Here is a 13,996-nt window from a genome sequence, read left to right as displayed (position 1 = left end):
AAGTGCGACACCACCTTTGGCAGGAAGGCCAGCAGATGCACCTTGTCTTTTTAGAACACTGTATACGGGGGCTCCAAAGTGAGGGCTTTAATCTCGGACACTCGTCTCGCTGAGGTAATGGCTACAAGGAATGTGACCTTCCACGACAGGTGCAAGAGAGCAAGAGGTCAGAGGCTCAAAAGGAGAACTGGTAAGCCTGGAGAGGACCAGGTTGAGATCCCACTGGGGAACCGGATCTCATAAGAACGTAAGAACGGTCCTACTGGGTCAGACCAAAGGTCCATCTAGCCCAATATCCTGTCTTCCGACAGTGGCCAGTGCCAGGTGCCCCAGAGGGAATGAACAGAACAGGTAATCATAAAGTGATCCATCCCCTGTTGCTGATTCCCAGCTTCTGGCAAACGGAGGCTAGGGACACCATTCCTGCCCATCCTGGCTAATAGCCATTGATGGACCTATCCTCCATGAATTTATCTACTTGAACATCTTTCAGAATTCCAAGATCCATGTACTTTGTAACCACTCTTGGCGCCATCGCTAGGCCAAACAGGAGCACAGGGAACTGGTAGTGTATCTGACTGATCACAAACCATAGGACTCTCCTGTGGCCGGGAAAAATAAAAGTACGCATCCTTCAGGTCGAAGGCGGCATACCAGTCTTCAGGAAGGGAATGATGGAGGCCAGCGAGACCAGGCATAACCTCAATTTTTTGAGGTATTTGTTGAGGTTCTGCAGGTCTAGGATGGGGCATAGGCCGCCTTTGGAATGAGAAAATACTGGGAGTAAAAACCTCTCTCTCTTTGTTCCGCAGGAACTTCCTCTACTGCCCCCAGTCGTAGGAGGCCTTGTACCTCCTGGGCGAACAGGTGCTCGTGAGAAGGATCTCTAAAGAGGGACAGGAAAGGGGGGTGGGAAGGAGGGACAGAAATTGGAGGGTGCACCCCACTGCCACTGTATTGAGGACCCAGTGGTCCGTAATTATGGCAGTCCCAGCGGGGAGGTAAGGTAACAAATGGTCAGAATATAAAGGGTGAGATAGATCCTGGTTGCAGGCTGGGAGGTTGTACCTTCAAATGATTGCTTGTTCTTAGGAGGGGCGTGGCTCGAGCCCGAATGAGACCCCACTGCCAACGGTTGACCTTGGCGATGCCTATATCCCCTGCTCTTTCTGCGGTATGGTTCTGTTCTGGCCGAGCTCGTGAACCTCTGTGTGTGCTGAGGTTTAAATCTCTTCCTAGCATGAGCTGGGGGGTACAGGCCCAGCGAGAAAAGAGTGGTCCTAGAGTCTTTCAGGCCATGTAATCTGTGGTCCGTTTGTTCAGCAAACAGGGCCAAGCTGTCAAATGGGAGATCCTGGATAAATTTTGGACTTCCGCTGACAGGCCAGATGACTGCAGCCATGACGCCTACCTCATTGACACCGCCGACACCATGGCTCTGGCTGTGGAATCCGCCGCCTCTGAGGTGGCCGGGAGGGAGGCTCTTGCAATTTCTCTATCCTCATTTAATATGGCATTGAACTCCTGCTTAAAGTCCTGCAGGAGCGAAACTGTAGGCTGGCTGTAGAATAAATTTTCCTGCCGTACATGAGTCACTTCGCGCCTTTATTCTTGGGGGTTGAGCTAGGCCGATTCTGCCTGTCGCGCTTGTTGGCCGCCGTGACTGCTAGCGACCCAGGGGTGGGGTGCGTGTACAAATAATTGAACCCTTTTGCAGGGACACAATACTTGCACTCTGCCCTCTTGGACATTGGTCGCAAGGATGACAGGGTCTGCCACAGGGCTTTTACGATCTTGACCACCCCATCATGGACGGGAAGGGCCACCCATGGACGGGGCCGCTGTGGCCAGCATGTCAAATAGGGAGTCCGCTGGTTTGAACATCTCCTCCGCCTTCAATCCCAGGTTTGCTGCGACCCATTTAAGAAGCTCCTGGTGGGCTCTGACATCATCTTGAGGCACCATCTGCAAGGGGCCTGCTACTTCCTCATCAGGTGATGAGGAGGAGGAGACCAGCCCAGGGTGAGGGGCAGCTTCTGTGTTCCTTGCCTGGGGAGACACATGTCCTGGAGGGAGTGGTTCCTGGGCCCCTTGGCCCAACCCAACATCCAAGCTCTGGGGAATAGGGGGGTGAGACACTGATGTTGAAGGTCTTTCTGATGCCCCTGAGACTGACTGGTGGGCCTGAGGACTCCCAGCTTAGGAACATGCTCATGGGTTATACCTCTACCAGGGCCCCAGCCTTTGATCCTGTGGTCACGTACTTGTAGACTGGCCCTGGGGAAAACCTGCTGACTGCAAGTGGTAGTAGGTCTCTGAGGGCCAGCAACTCCTCACTCTCAGAGCCTGAGGAGGCATAATCTTCCTCAGGTGACCAAATTGGCATCACAATAGGATAGACTTCCCTGCTGTATCTGGCAGCCTTGCACCTGCCATTCGGGGAGCGGTACCAGTAACCTGCTGAGTCATGTTACGTATCCAGGGACCAGCAGTATTGTGCATAGGCCCTGTAATAATGTGGGGAGTGATACCACTTGCTCCGAGGACGGTGTGCAGGCTCTGGTGACCAGGACCGGGAGGATGGGGACCGTCCATGATGCTCTGATGACCAACGACCAGCGTTGGGGCTCTGGCGACCGGTGTTGGGACAGTGGTAACTGGCAAGGTTTGGAGGAGCGGTGCCAGGACTCCTGAGAGCACCACGGAGGCTCCGGTGAGCAGTGCTTGGGAACTGGTGAGCACTGCCTGATAGATGACTGTTGCCGGGGTTCCGGGAACTGATGGCGTGCCTCTGCAGCCCGGTACTGTGGGTCCGGTGACTCATGTCGGGATCCCGGGGATTGGTGCCTGGAGTCTGGCATTCTGTGCTGTGAATTCGTCAACTGGTCGCAGGTCTGTGATCCAGAGTGCAGCTCTGAAGGTTGCTGGCACGGCCCTGGAGACTGAGATGGGGCTGGGGTACAGTGCCGCGGGGGTCAATTATGTAGGGATGCCATTAAAGGCTTTCGCCTTGAAATGGATGGGAGGGAGGGGTCCTTGGGCCTCTCTTCCCGAGGAGTAGGTGGCACAGGCAGGGAGAAGATGTCTTTTGCCGCTTGAAAGGCTTCCGGGATGGATGGCACCATGAGGTACCACGTGCCTCTACCACTCCCCAGTGTAGGAGGCAGATCGTGGGGTGGGCTAGGTTCAACCAGTGAGGCTGCTGCCTGACTGGGTTCCAGAGACGGCGAGATAGTCCAAGCCAGTCTAGGCTCCACTTCTCCTTTATCCTTGCCCTTATGGATGCCCAGGAAGCACCCCCTTCCCATGTGTTTCTTATGCCTTTTGGCTGGTACCGGCGACGGGGATTGGCACTGAGAGAAATTCAGTGCCAGGGGGCACTTCTCATCAATGCCGAAGTACTAGGTACCGAGTCCGAATGTGCCGGCTCCGAGGCTGATGAAAGCGCTGACTTTATGAGGAGCATGTGCAGACTAATATCTCTTTCTTTCTTGGTCCGGGGCTTGAATCCCTTGCAAATGTGACACTTTTCGCAAATGTGGGATTCACCCAGACACTTAAACAGCTTATTTGTGGATCGCTGATTGGCATGGGCTTCTTACAATGATTGCAAGGCTTGAAGCCCAGGGAGCAGGGCATGCCCCGTCTCTGGGCTAAGTCCCTCAGGACACTAGCTATCACTAAAGTATACGAATCTATTAAGAACTGCTAACTATCAACTAACTACAACTATTTACAAAGAAAAAAGTTCAAAGAATCACTGAAAGGAAACCACTTGCTAGAGCAAGGGGAGCGACACTGGCAGTAAGAAGGAACTGAGGGAAGGGGCCAGCAGCACCCTTATACCAGCGCATATCTGCTCCACTCCAGAGGGTGCCAGATACCATTGAGGGTAAAAACTTCTGGCACTACTGCAGCGGTGAGCACACACACCTACAATGGAATGGACATGAGCAAGCACTCAAAGAAGAACTAGTATTTTCTTACAGCTGCAGTACCACCTGCAAGTGGATTCTTATCTGAGCAGATTGGTTGCCAGCTTCTATAAATGCCTATGTTTCTCACTTCCACAGAACCTCAGACTCACCTTCTCTTGGATTACCTGCCTCTCTCACTCTTCTTCTCTTTGCTGGGCCCCGAGGTCTACTACCCCAGCAAGGCTATCAGAGTTACCTCTGAGGACAGAGGAAGAAGAATGGTCTGGGAGTCCAATGGCTGCTGTTACCTTAAACTGGCCCTGTCTGCACTGTCTTTCTCTTTCTCTGCCCTACAACTGTGCCACTGGATCTGGAACGGCTGGAAAAAGATTTGGATCTGGCGAATATAAGCTGGGGGCCAACTTCCAAAGGACCTGGGAAATGGAAAAGATGGCTTAGCTTGGGGCTGTCCTTCCTTCCCTCTGCACAGAAGCCTTCCCACTACTTGACCCTCACATCCCTTATGCTAACAACAACCAGAAGGCAGCAATAGCCCAGTGGGTATGTCTGGGACAGCAGGGACCCAAACAGCTTTTCCATGTGTCTCTGTTTATGGTAGTGTGACTGCAGACCCACCCAGCCCCAAAGGATTACAACATACAACAGTCCACGCAAGAGATCCACTTCCTAGACACTACAGTGCAAATAAATGATGGTCACATAAACACCACCCTATACCGAAAACCTACTGACCACTATACTTACCTACATGCCCAGCTTTCATCCAGACCACATCACACGATCCATTGTCTACAGCCAAACTCTAAGATACAACCACATTTGCTCCAATCCCTCAGACAGAGACAAACACCTACAAGATCTCTATCAAGGGTTCTTACAACTATAATACCCACCTGCGGAAGTGAAGAAACAGACTGATAGAGCCAGAAGGGTACCCAGAAGTCACCTACTACAGGACAGGCCCAACAAAGAAAGTAACAAAACGCCATTAGCCATCACCTACAGCCCCCAACTAAAACCTCTCCAGCACATCATCAAGGATCTACAACTGATCATGAAGGATGATCCCTCACTCTCACAGACCTTGGGAGACAGGCCAGTCCTCGCTTACAGACAGCCCCCAAACCTGAAGCAAATACTCACCAGCAATCACACACCACACAACAAAAACACTAACCCAGGAACCAAACCCTGCAACAAACCCCAGTGCCAACTCTGACTGCATATCTATTCAAGGGATACCATCATAGGACCTAACCATATCAGCCATACCATCAGGGGCTCATTCACCTGCACATCTACCAATGTGATATATGCCATCATGTGCCAGCAATGCCCCTCTGCCATGTACACTGGCCAAACCGGACAGTCTCTACACAAAAGAATAAATGGACACAAATCTGACATCAAGAATGATAACATTAAAAAACCAGTAGGAGAACACTTCAATCTCCCTGGACATTCAAAAACAGACTTAAAAATGGCAATTCTTCAACAAAAAAACTTCAAAAACAGACTCCAACGAGAAACTGCAGAACTGGAATTAATTTGCAACTGGACACCATCAAATTAGGCCTGAATAAAGACTGGGAGTGGATTGGGTCACTACAAAAAATAATTTCCCCCTGCTGATGCTCACACCTTCTTGTTAAATGTTTGAAATGGGCCACCTTGATTACATTGGCCTCATTAGCACTACAAAAGTGATTTCCACCTCTTCTTGTCAACTGTTGACAATAGCCCACTTCCACCTTAATTTAATTGGCTCGTTAGCACTGACCCCCCACTTGGTAAAGGCAACTCCCATCTTTTAATATGCTGTGTATTTATACTACTCTGTATTTTCCACTCCATGCATCCGATGAAGTGGGTTTCAGCCCAGAAAAGCATATGCCCAAGTAAATTTGTTAGTCTCTAAGGTGCCACAAGGATTCCTCTTTGTTTTTGTGATACAGACTAACACGGCTACCACTCTGAAACATACCCACAGATATACACTGGCAGGACAGACATGTGAAAGAGGCTTAGAGCCTCTGTTTTAAATCCTGGTCCCAATGATGTCAATGGGAGTTTTTTACATTGACTTCCATTGAGCCAGTATTTCACCCTCTGTATGTTGGTGTCTGGCTGGCCTTCCCAGACAAGTATGCTCCTTTCACCCTATCTTATAGATTAGAAAGGGCAGGACTCATCCAGGAGCAGTCTCTACAGCCTAGCAGTAGTGGAGGAGGGAGATGCAGCTCTAAACCCTGCATAGATACTACCGTATAATCAAATGTGTAGAAGGACCTCTCCACTGGCTTCTTTGATAGCCTTTCCCAACTCAAAAGTCAATCAAAGCCCTGCCCAGTAGGGAGCAGGACCAATCCCAGGGTGCTCCATGAGTTTGCCCAACTAATACTCTCCCGACCCCATCTGCCCCAGTGGACGTGGTCGTGCTGCTTCCCAATTCACTACCCTGAAGGTTTCCACGTCAGGACCTAATAAACTGAGTTTGAATGGGCCAAGCAGAGAGTGAATGCTCCTCCTGACACTTCAGAATCCATGTGGAACTTTCAGGCTGAGAGATGGAAGGGAGGGTATTTTGCCTGCATCCTCCCTTGCTGTCCCTGGGGCTGTGCATGGAACTGCCCTGTTTAGTCTCTTGCCTTTCCAGATTACTATCCATTCTACTTCTAGGATGAGTCCCTCAGAACAACCTCCCTTCTCCTTTGCCCAAAGTCATGCCATGTTGTATCTGATCTAGACTGCATGCTCCTCAGGGCAGGGCTCATGTCTCCAATCTCTCTAGCACATGTAGGGCACTACTCATAAATGAAATGATAACCAGTCAAACCTTATGATGAGAGAAAGAAGGGCTACAGAACAAAGAAGGTACTGGGTTGCAGAGGGAGAGAAAGAAAAATGGGTTAGTCCCTCAGACACCTGGAAGAGGGGGGCCTAATGTTGAACTGGGCAAAATATCTTCCCCTCACATTTCCAAGAGCAACAATCACTTCTCTCCAGTTATTCTGCTCACTGAAATAGCACACACTACTCTTGGAGCTGTAACACTTTTCTTCCGGGGCAAGGAGAAGGCTTTAAGTGGCTTACCCAGCAAGTCATGCTTCCATTAGCCCTCTCTCAAGCTCTGTTGCTCGAGCTTATACAACATGCTCTGGTCTAAACTCTTCATTTCAGATTCAGAGAGGAAGGTTTGCCCTGGGTCAGCTAGCCACATCCTGCAGGAGAGGACTCAGATTTCTACCTCATGTGTTCATTTCACCTTGAACACTCCCCGTATGAATGGTTACATCCCTCCCTTAAAGGGGACCTCACAATTACCAAGAGATCCATACTATCTAGCTTACATTTCCTAAAGTTTTAGACTGTTGCTGTCTATTGTCCATTTACTGACAATTCCCCTCACACGTGCTCTGCATTAATTCCTGGAAGATGCTCACAGAAATAGGGAGGGGTTGCTGCCTGCAGTTACAGTAGATACATACAGGATCAACTGAAGGAGCTACTTTCAGCAGTGGCCAGAGTGGAGTTGGAGAATACATTTTAGGTAGAAGGTTTGCTTCCTGCAACGCTGAAGACTGTAGGGTGGCAATGGCGGGAGCTAAGGAGGGAGCAACCGAGAGAAGAACAGTGCTCAACAGACTGGCATGTTCATGCAGGATTGCACAAATCAGCTTGCTCATATCATAGTCACTGAGTTTTCTTTTTCCCTAGGGGTGCTCCACCCCCGCTTTGCCCCATGACCCTCCCCTGAGGCCCCACCCTCATCCTGCCCCCACTCTGCCCCTCCCTCAAGGCTCCACCCTCACTCCTCCTCTTTGCACCCCTGCTCCACCCCTCCCCGAGGCCCCGCCCTCGCTCTGCCTCTTCCCTCCCTCACTCCAACCCTCCCCCAAGGCCCTGCTTGCCCACCGCTCGCTGCTTTCCACCCTCCCACAAGTGCCTCCCTCAGCCGCTTGAACAGCTGATTGGTGGCAGCTGCCCAAACAGCTGTGGCTAGTGGGTGCTAAGCACCCACTCTTTTTTCCCGTTGGGTGCTCCAGGACTGGAATCAGTGTCTTTGGGTCAGATCCTGAGGACTGGGCTTTTAATCTGTAGCCCTATGTATATCATGGCCCCAAAACTCTGCAGCGAACAGGTCTTGAGTTGTGCAAACTAGAAATTCTGCAGCAACTACATATACATGAAAATAGTGAAATTGTGTTATTTATTCATATTGAATCTCATTTTACACTGTCCCCACCCACACTATCAGGGCTGAGTGGGATGCAGATTTTTCTGTTAACTATTGTAAAAACTGCTGGTAGGAAAGCCGGAGGCTTTGCAGGTGGTAAAGCATGGGAGGCAGTTTGGAATTGTACAAGAATTTACATTAGCTAGATGTTTTTTCTAAAGGATCAGCAATGAAATTGTTAATGTTAATATTGGAAATGTCATCTTTAAATTTTAGAGCTAACCCCCCAACTGGAGATAAATGGGGCAGGTCACTTCTTTCTGAGCGATTGTTTCAGGCTGTGCAGACTCAGGCAGAAATCACTGCATCAGAGACACTCATGTCATGTTCTCATGGTTTTCTCAGCAACCATAAGGGCTAAAAATATAATTCTTTAAAAATTAAAGCTCAGATTCTGGAGCTCAATTCTGCTACAAATTCCATGGCTGCAGCATCACAGAATACACAGGGCCCTGGCAATAATATCACATACAGTTTTGGTTCATCTAAACCAACAACATATCTGGTCTGCACACACTTTTGAAGCAGTGGAAAAAGATCAGATTCTTGTTCCCTCGACACCAGTCCCAGAGAAACCTCTTTGAATTAAGCAGTCATGAACCAGAGAAGTAAGAAAATTAGAGAAGACAAATCCATAGGACATCCCTAAAGTAACCCTTTCTGGACAGAGAGGCTTTATTGCAAGACAGAAAAGTAAAAGTAAAAAATGCCTTGGCCTTTTAAAGGCTAAACAGAAACAGCAGAATGTCCCTCAGCCAAAGCTAAAAGCAAAGGTGGCTCATTTTAGCCAAGCTCTCCTTTCAACTCTGCTTCTAGGGATCCTTCATCTCCAACTCTCCTTGCCAGACTCAGCCCCAGCTCCTCCTCGGTAAGTCCTTTTTACAGTGTCCCAGGAGGAATGAATTCCACCCTCAGACGGCCCCAGGAGTGCTACTTGCAAACCACTGCACTCAGGGTAAGCAACTGTGTCTTTTTCTCTAGCCAGAGGGTCGGCCCCTTCCCTGCCAACTGCTGGAGATCAACACACTCCATCATTCCATTCCTTTACCCTTCTCTCCTTGTCTGTGGGACCCGTACTCACCTGTGGATTTTGTGCCTGGCTCACAGGATGCTGCATTGCTAAGGCTGTTCTGAAATCCATTCAACTGCCCTTCTATAGAAGTTACCCTGGCAAATAAAATCACTGAATTAGAACGAGATCAGCATGGAAAGGCCAGGCCAGTGCAAAGGTTTAGCTGCCTTGAGAGACACTAAGTCATATAGGCCACTGGGGCTCAGAGATGGGAGCCACAAAATACGACCTGAACGTGGGAAGAAATGTGTAGTGCCAGCAGGAAGCTCCAAAAAGGTAGAAGGGAGATAAGTGAGCCCACAGGTACTTGCTAGAGCCACTCCTTCTATATGCAGCTTTTTGTCCTGAGTGCCCCTGTGCCTGGCTCTGAGAGAAGTAGAAGTAGATGGGAAGTGAAGGAAAAAGCATTTGGTTCTGAGCTGCCAAGTCACAAAACACACTTAATAGTACCATGGCGTCCATACTACTCAGTGCTCTGAAGCAGAAAAGAAAAAACAGTTACTCACCTTCTTGTAATTGTTGCTCTTTGAGATGTGTTGTTCACGTCCATTCCAATTAGGTGTGCGCGCACCATGTGCATGGTCATTGGAAACTTTTCCCTTAGCAGCTCCCGTCAGGTCGGCAAGGGAGCCCCCTGGAGTGGCGTCTTCATGGCACTCAATATATGATCCTGCCGACCTGACCCCCCTTTCAGTTCCTTCTTGCCGCCTACTCCAACAGAGGGGAAGGAGGGAGGGTATTGGAATGGACGTGAACAACACATATCGAAGAACAACAGTTACAAGAAGGTAAGTAACTGTTTTTTCTTCTTCGAGCATTTGTTCATGTCCATTCCAATCAGGTGACTCCCAAGCTCTCCCTGGAGGTGGGGTCAGAGTTAAGGAATCACTCATTGGAGAACTGCCCTGCCAAAAGCTGCATCCTCTCTGGCATGCTGTCTGATGGCATAGTGGGTAGTAAACGTGTGCACAGATGACCAGGTCTCCGTTCTGCAGATCTCCTGGATGGGCACCTGGGCCAGGAAAGCAGCAGATGAGGCTTGAGCCAGCATCAAGTACACTGTAATAGGCAGAGCTGGAACCTTGGCGAGGTCGTAGAAAGTATGGATGCAGTCCATGATCCATGATGAAATGCGCTGTGAGAAGACCGGAAGCCCTTTCATCCGACCTGCCACCGCTATGAACAGTTGGTTCAATTTCCTGAAAGGTTTAGTGCACCCAGTGTAGAACGCTAGCACTCTCTGGACGTCTAGCGAACGAAGTCTCCACTCCCGCGCATTGACATGCAGCTTTGGATAGAAGACTGGTAGAAAAACATCTTGTCCAATGTGGAATTGAGATACCACCTTGGGCAGAAAGGCTGGGTGAGGCCTGAGCTGTACCTTGTCCTTATGGAAGACTGGGGGTGGGGGGTTGTGGGGGGTGTCGAAGGTCAGTGCTTTTAACTCAGACACTCTCCTGGCTGAAGTGGTGGCAACCAGGAACACTACCTTCCACGAGAGATACAGAAGGAAGCCTATAGCCAGTGGTTCAAACGGGGCTCCCATTAGTCTGGAGAGGATCAGATTGAGATCAAGCTAGTACAGGTGGTCAAAAGTGTGGGTATAGTCTTTCCAAACCCTTTAGGAAATGGCCCAGCATGGAGTTGGCGAATACAGAGCACCCCAATTCTCCCGGGTGAAATGCCAAGAGGCCGCAAGGTGTACCCTGATGGATGATCCTACCAATCCTTGCTGTTTCAGATGTAGTAGGTTTTCCAGGATGAGTGGTATAGATGTCTGAAGTGGAGATGTGTGGCACTGCTCACACCAGCATGAGAACCTTTTCCACTTAGCTTGGTAAGTGGCCCTAGTGGAAGGTTTCCTGCTATCAAGCAACACTTCCTTCACCAAATCCAAGCATTGGAGCTCTGTTGGATTTAACCATGAAGCTTCCAAGCCGTGAGATTAAGGGATTGGAGGTCTGGGTGAAGGAGGCAACCATGGTCCCGTGTGTTCAGATCTGGGTAAAGTGGCAGTGCTATTGGGATGTCCACCAACATCTCCAGAAGCATGGAGTACCAATGTTGTCGTGGCCACATTGGGGCCAGCATGATCACGTCTACTCTGTCTCTGAGGATCTTGAGCAGCACCTTGTGAAAAAGCGGGAAGGCATACATGAGGTGGTCCTCCCAAGGTAGCAGGAATGCATCTGGGATGGAGCCCGGACTGTGTTTCTGGAAGGAGCAGAACAAGTCCTAGTGGCGAACAAGTCCACCTGGGGAAAGCCGCACCTTTGGAAGATGGAATGTAAGACGTTCGGATGGACTGACCACTCGTGGTTGAGAAATGACCTGTTGAGACGGTCTGCCATCTCGTTCTGCAGGCCTGGGAGATTATTCACCTGGAGGCGTCCTGAGTGGGCTATACAGAAATTCCAAAGCTGGAGAGCTTCGTGACAGAGGGGGGAGGAGCGGGCTCCACCCTCTTTGTTTATGTAAAACATGGTGGTGGTATTGTTGTTCAACACCCCCACCCACTGATCTTGAAGTCTGTCCTTGAAGGTCTGGCAGGCTAGACTCACTGCTCTGAGCGCCTTTATATTGATGTGGAGCAGGATCTCGGACTGCAACCACCTGCCCTGAGCCTGTAGATCTCCAAGGTAGGCCCCCCAACCCAGGTCTCTGTCTGAGGGGTTGGAGCAAATGCAGTTGTATCGTAGAGGTTGGCTGTAGACAATGGATTGTGTGGTGTGGTCTGGATGAAAGCTGGAGGCATGTAGGTAGGCATAGTGGTCAGTAGGTTTCCAGTATAGGGTGGTGTTTATGTGACCATCGCTTATTAGCACCGTAGTGTCCAGGAAGTGGATCTCTTGTGTGGACTGATCCAGGCTGAGGTTGATGGTGGGATGGAAATTGTTGAAATCATGGTGGAATTCCTCAAGGGCTTCTTTTCCATGGGTCCAGATGATGAAGATGTCATCAATGTAGTGCAAGTAGAGTAGGGGCATTAGGGGACGAGAGCTGAGGAAGCGTTGTTCTAAGTCAGCCATAAAAATGTTGGCATTCTGTGGGGCCATGCGGGTACCCATAGCAGTGCCTCTGATTTGAAGGTATACATTGTCCCCAAATGTGAAATAGTTATGGGTGAGGACAAAGTCACAAAATTCAGCCACCAGGTTTGCCGTGACATTATCGGGGATACTGCTCCTGACAGCCTGTAGTCCATCTTTGTGTGGAATGTTGATGTAGAGGGCTTCTACATCCATAGTGGCTAGGATGGTGTTTTCAGTAAGCGATGGTCACATAAACATCACCCTATACCGGAAACCTACTGACTGCTATTCCTACCTACATGCCTCCAGCTTTCATCCAGACCACATCACACGATCCATTGTCTACAGCCAAGCTCTGTGATACAACCGCATTTGCTCCAACCCCTCAGACAGAGACAAACACCTACAAGATCTCTATCAAGGGTTCTTACAACTACAATACCCACCTGCTGAAGTGAGGAAACAGATTGATAGAGCCAGAAGAGTACCCAGAAGTTACCTACTACAGGACAGGCCCAACAAAGAAAATAACAGAATGCCACTAGCCATCACCTTCAGCCCCCAACTAAAACCTCTCCAACGCATCATCAAGGATCTACAACCTATCCTGAAGGACGACCCATCACTCTCACAGATCTTGGGAGACAGGCCAGTCCTTGCTTACAGACAGCCCCCCAACCTGAAGCAAATACTCACCAGCAACCACACACCAAAACCACTAACCCAGGAACCTATCCTTGCAACAAAGCCCGTTGCCAACTATGTCCACATATCTATTCAGGGGACACCATCATAGGGCCTAATCACATCAGCCACACTATCAGAGGCTCCTTCACCTGCACATCTACCAATGTGATATATGCCATCATGTGCCAGCAATGCCCCTCTGCCATGTACATTGGCCAAACTGGACAGTCTCTACATAAAAGAATAAATGGACACAAATCAGACGTCAAGAATTATAACGTTCAAAAACCAGTCGGAGAACACTTCAATCTCTTTGGTCACTTGATCACAGACCTAAAAGTGTCAATTCTTCAACAAAAAAAAACTTCAAAAACAGACTCCAACGAGAGACTGCTGAATTGGAATTAATTTGCAAACTGGATACAATTAACTTAGGCTTGAATAAAGACTGGGAGTGGATGGGTCATTACACAAAGTAAAACTATTTCCCCATGTTTATTTCCCCCGACACACACTGTTCCTCAAACGGTCTTGTCAACTGCTGGAAATGGCCCACCTTGATTATCACTACAAAAAGGTTTTTCCCCCTCCCCCACTCTCCTGCTGATAATAGCTCACATTACCTGATCACTCTTGTTACAGTGTGTATGGTAACACCCAATGTTTCATGTTCTCTGTGTATACAAATCTCCCCACTGTATTTTCCACTGCATGCATCCGATGAAGTGAGCTGTAGCTCACGAAAGCTTATGCTCAAATAAATTTGTTAGTCTCTAAGGTGCCACAAGTACTCCTTTTCTTTTTGCAGATACAGACTAACACGGCTGCTACTCTGAAACTTGAGAGTCTGAATGATTCCTGTTAGTGCTTGGAATCTGGACCCCAATAGTATCACTCTCGCATGAATCGAGTCTAGCACTGCCCCAATTAATTCTATTCTTTGGGTCGGTGACAGCGTCAACTTGTCCACATTGAGGAGGAGACCCAGTATTTGTGACTAACCAGACTTGGGACTCCACCAGCTCCCTGG

General features: G+C 49.2%; 1 protein-coding gene across 21 annotated transcripts in view; it reads right to left on the bottom strand.

The window, feature by feature from the left end:
- TTLL5 (tubulin tyrosine ligase like 5) overlaps window positions 1-13,996 on the bottom strand; it is a 215,091-nt gene that overhangs the window by 17,073 nt on the left and 184,022 nt on the right. For 13 of the 21 annotated variants that reach the window (XM_037900712.2, XM_037900717.2, XM_043549805.1 and 10 more), the window contains one exon: window positions 9,257-9,342. The exons of the other annotated variants lie outside the window; for them this stretch is intronic. In XM_037900712.2, coding sequence (XP_037756640.1) covers window positions 9,257-9,342 — 86 coding nt within the window. The remainder of the gene's footprint in view (window positions 1-9,256; window positions 9,343-13,996) is intronic. 21 annotated transcript variants of the gene reach the window in all.

The sequence above is a fragment of the Chelonia mydas genome, chromosome 6 (genome assembly GCF_015237465.2).
Source record: "Chelonia mydas isolate rCheMyd1 chromosome 6, rCheMyd1.pri.v2, whole genome shotgun sequence".
Classification (NCBI taxonomy): Eukaryota; Metazoa; Chordata; order Testudines; family Cheloniidae; genus Chelonia; species Chelonia mydas.
The sequence above is the reverse complement of the archived record's forward strand: the minus strand, read 5'-3'. Positions and strand labels throughout refer to the sequence as shown.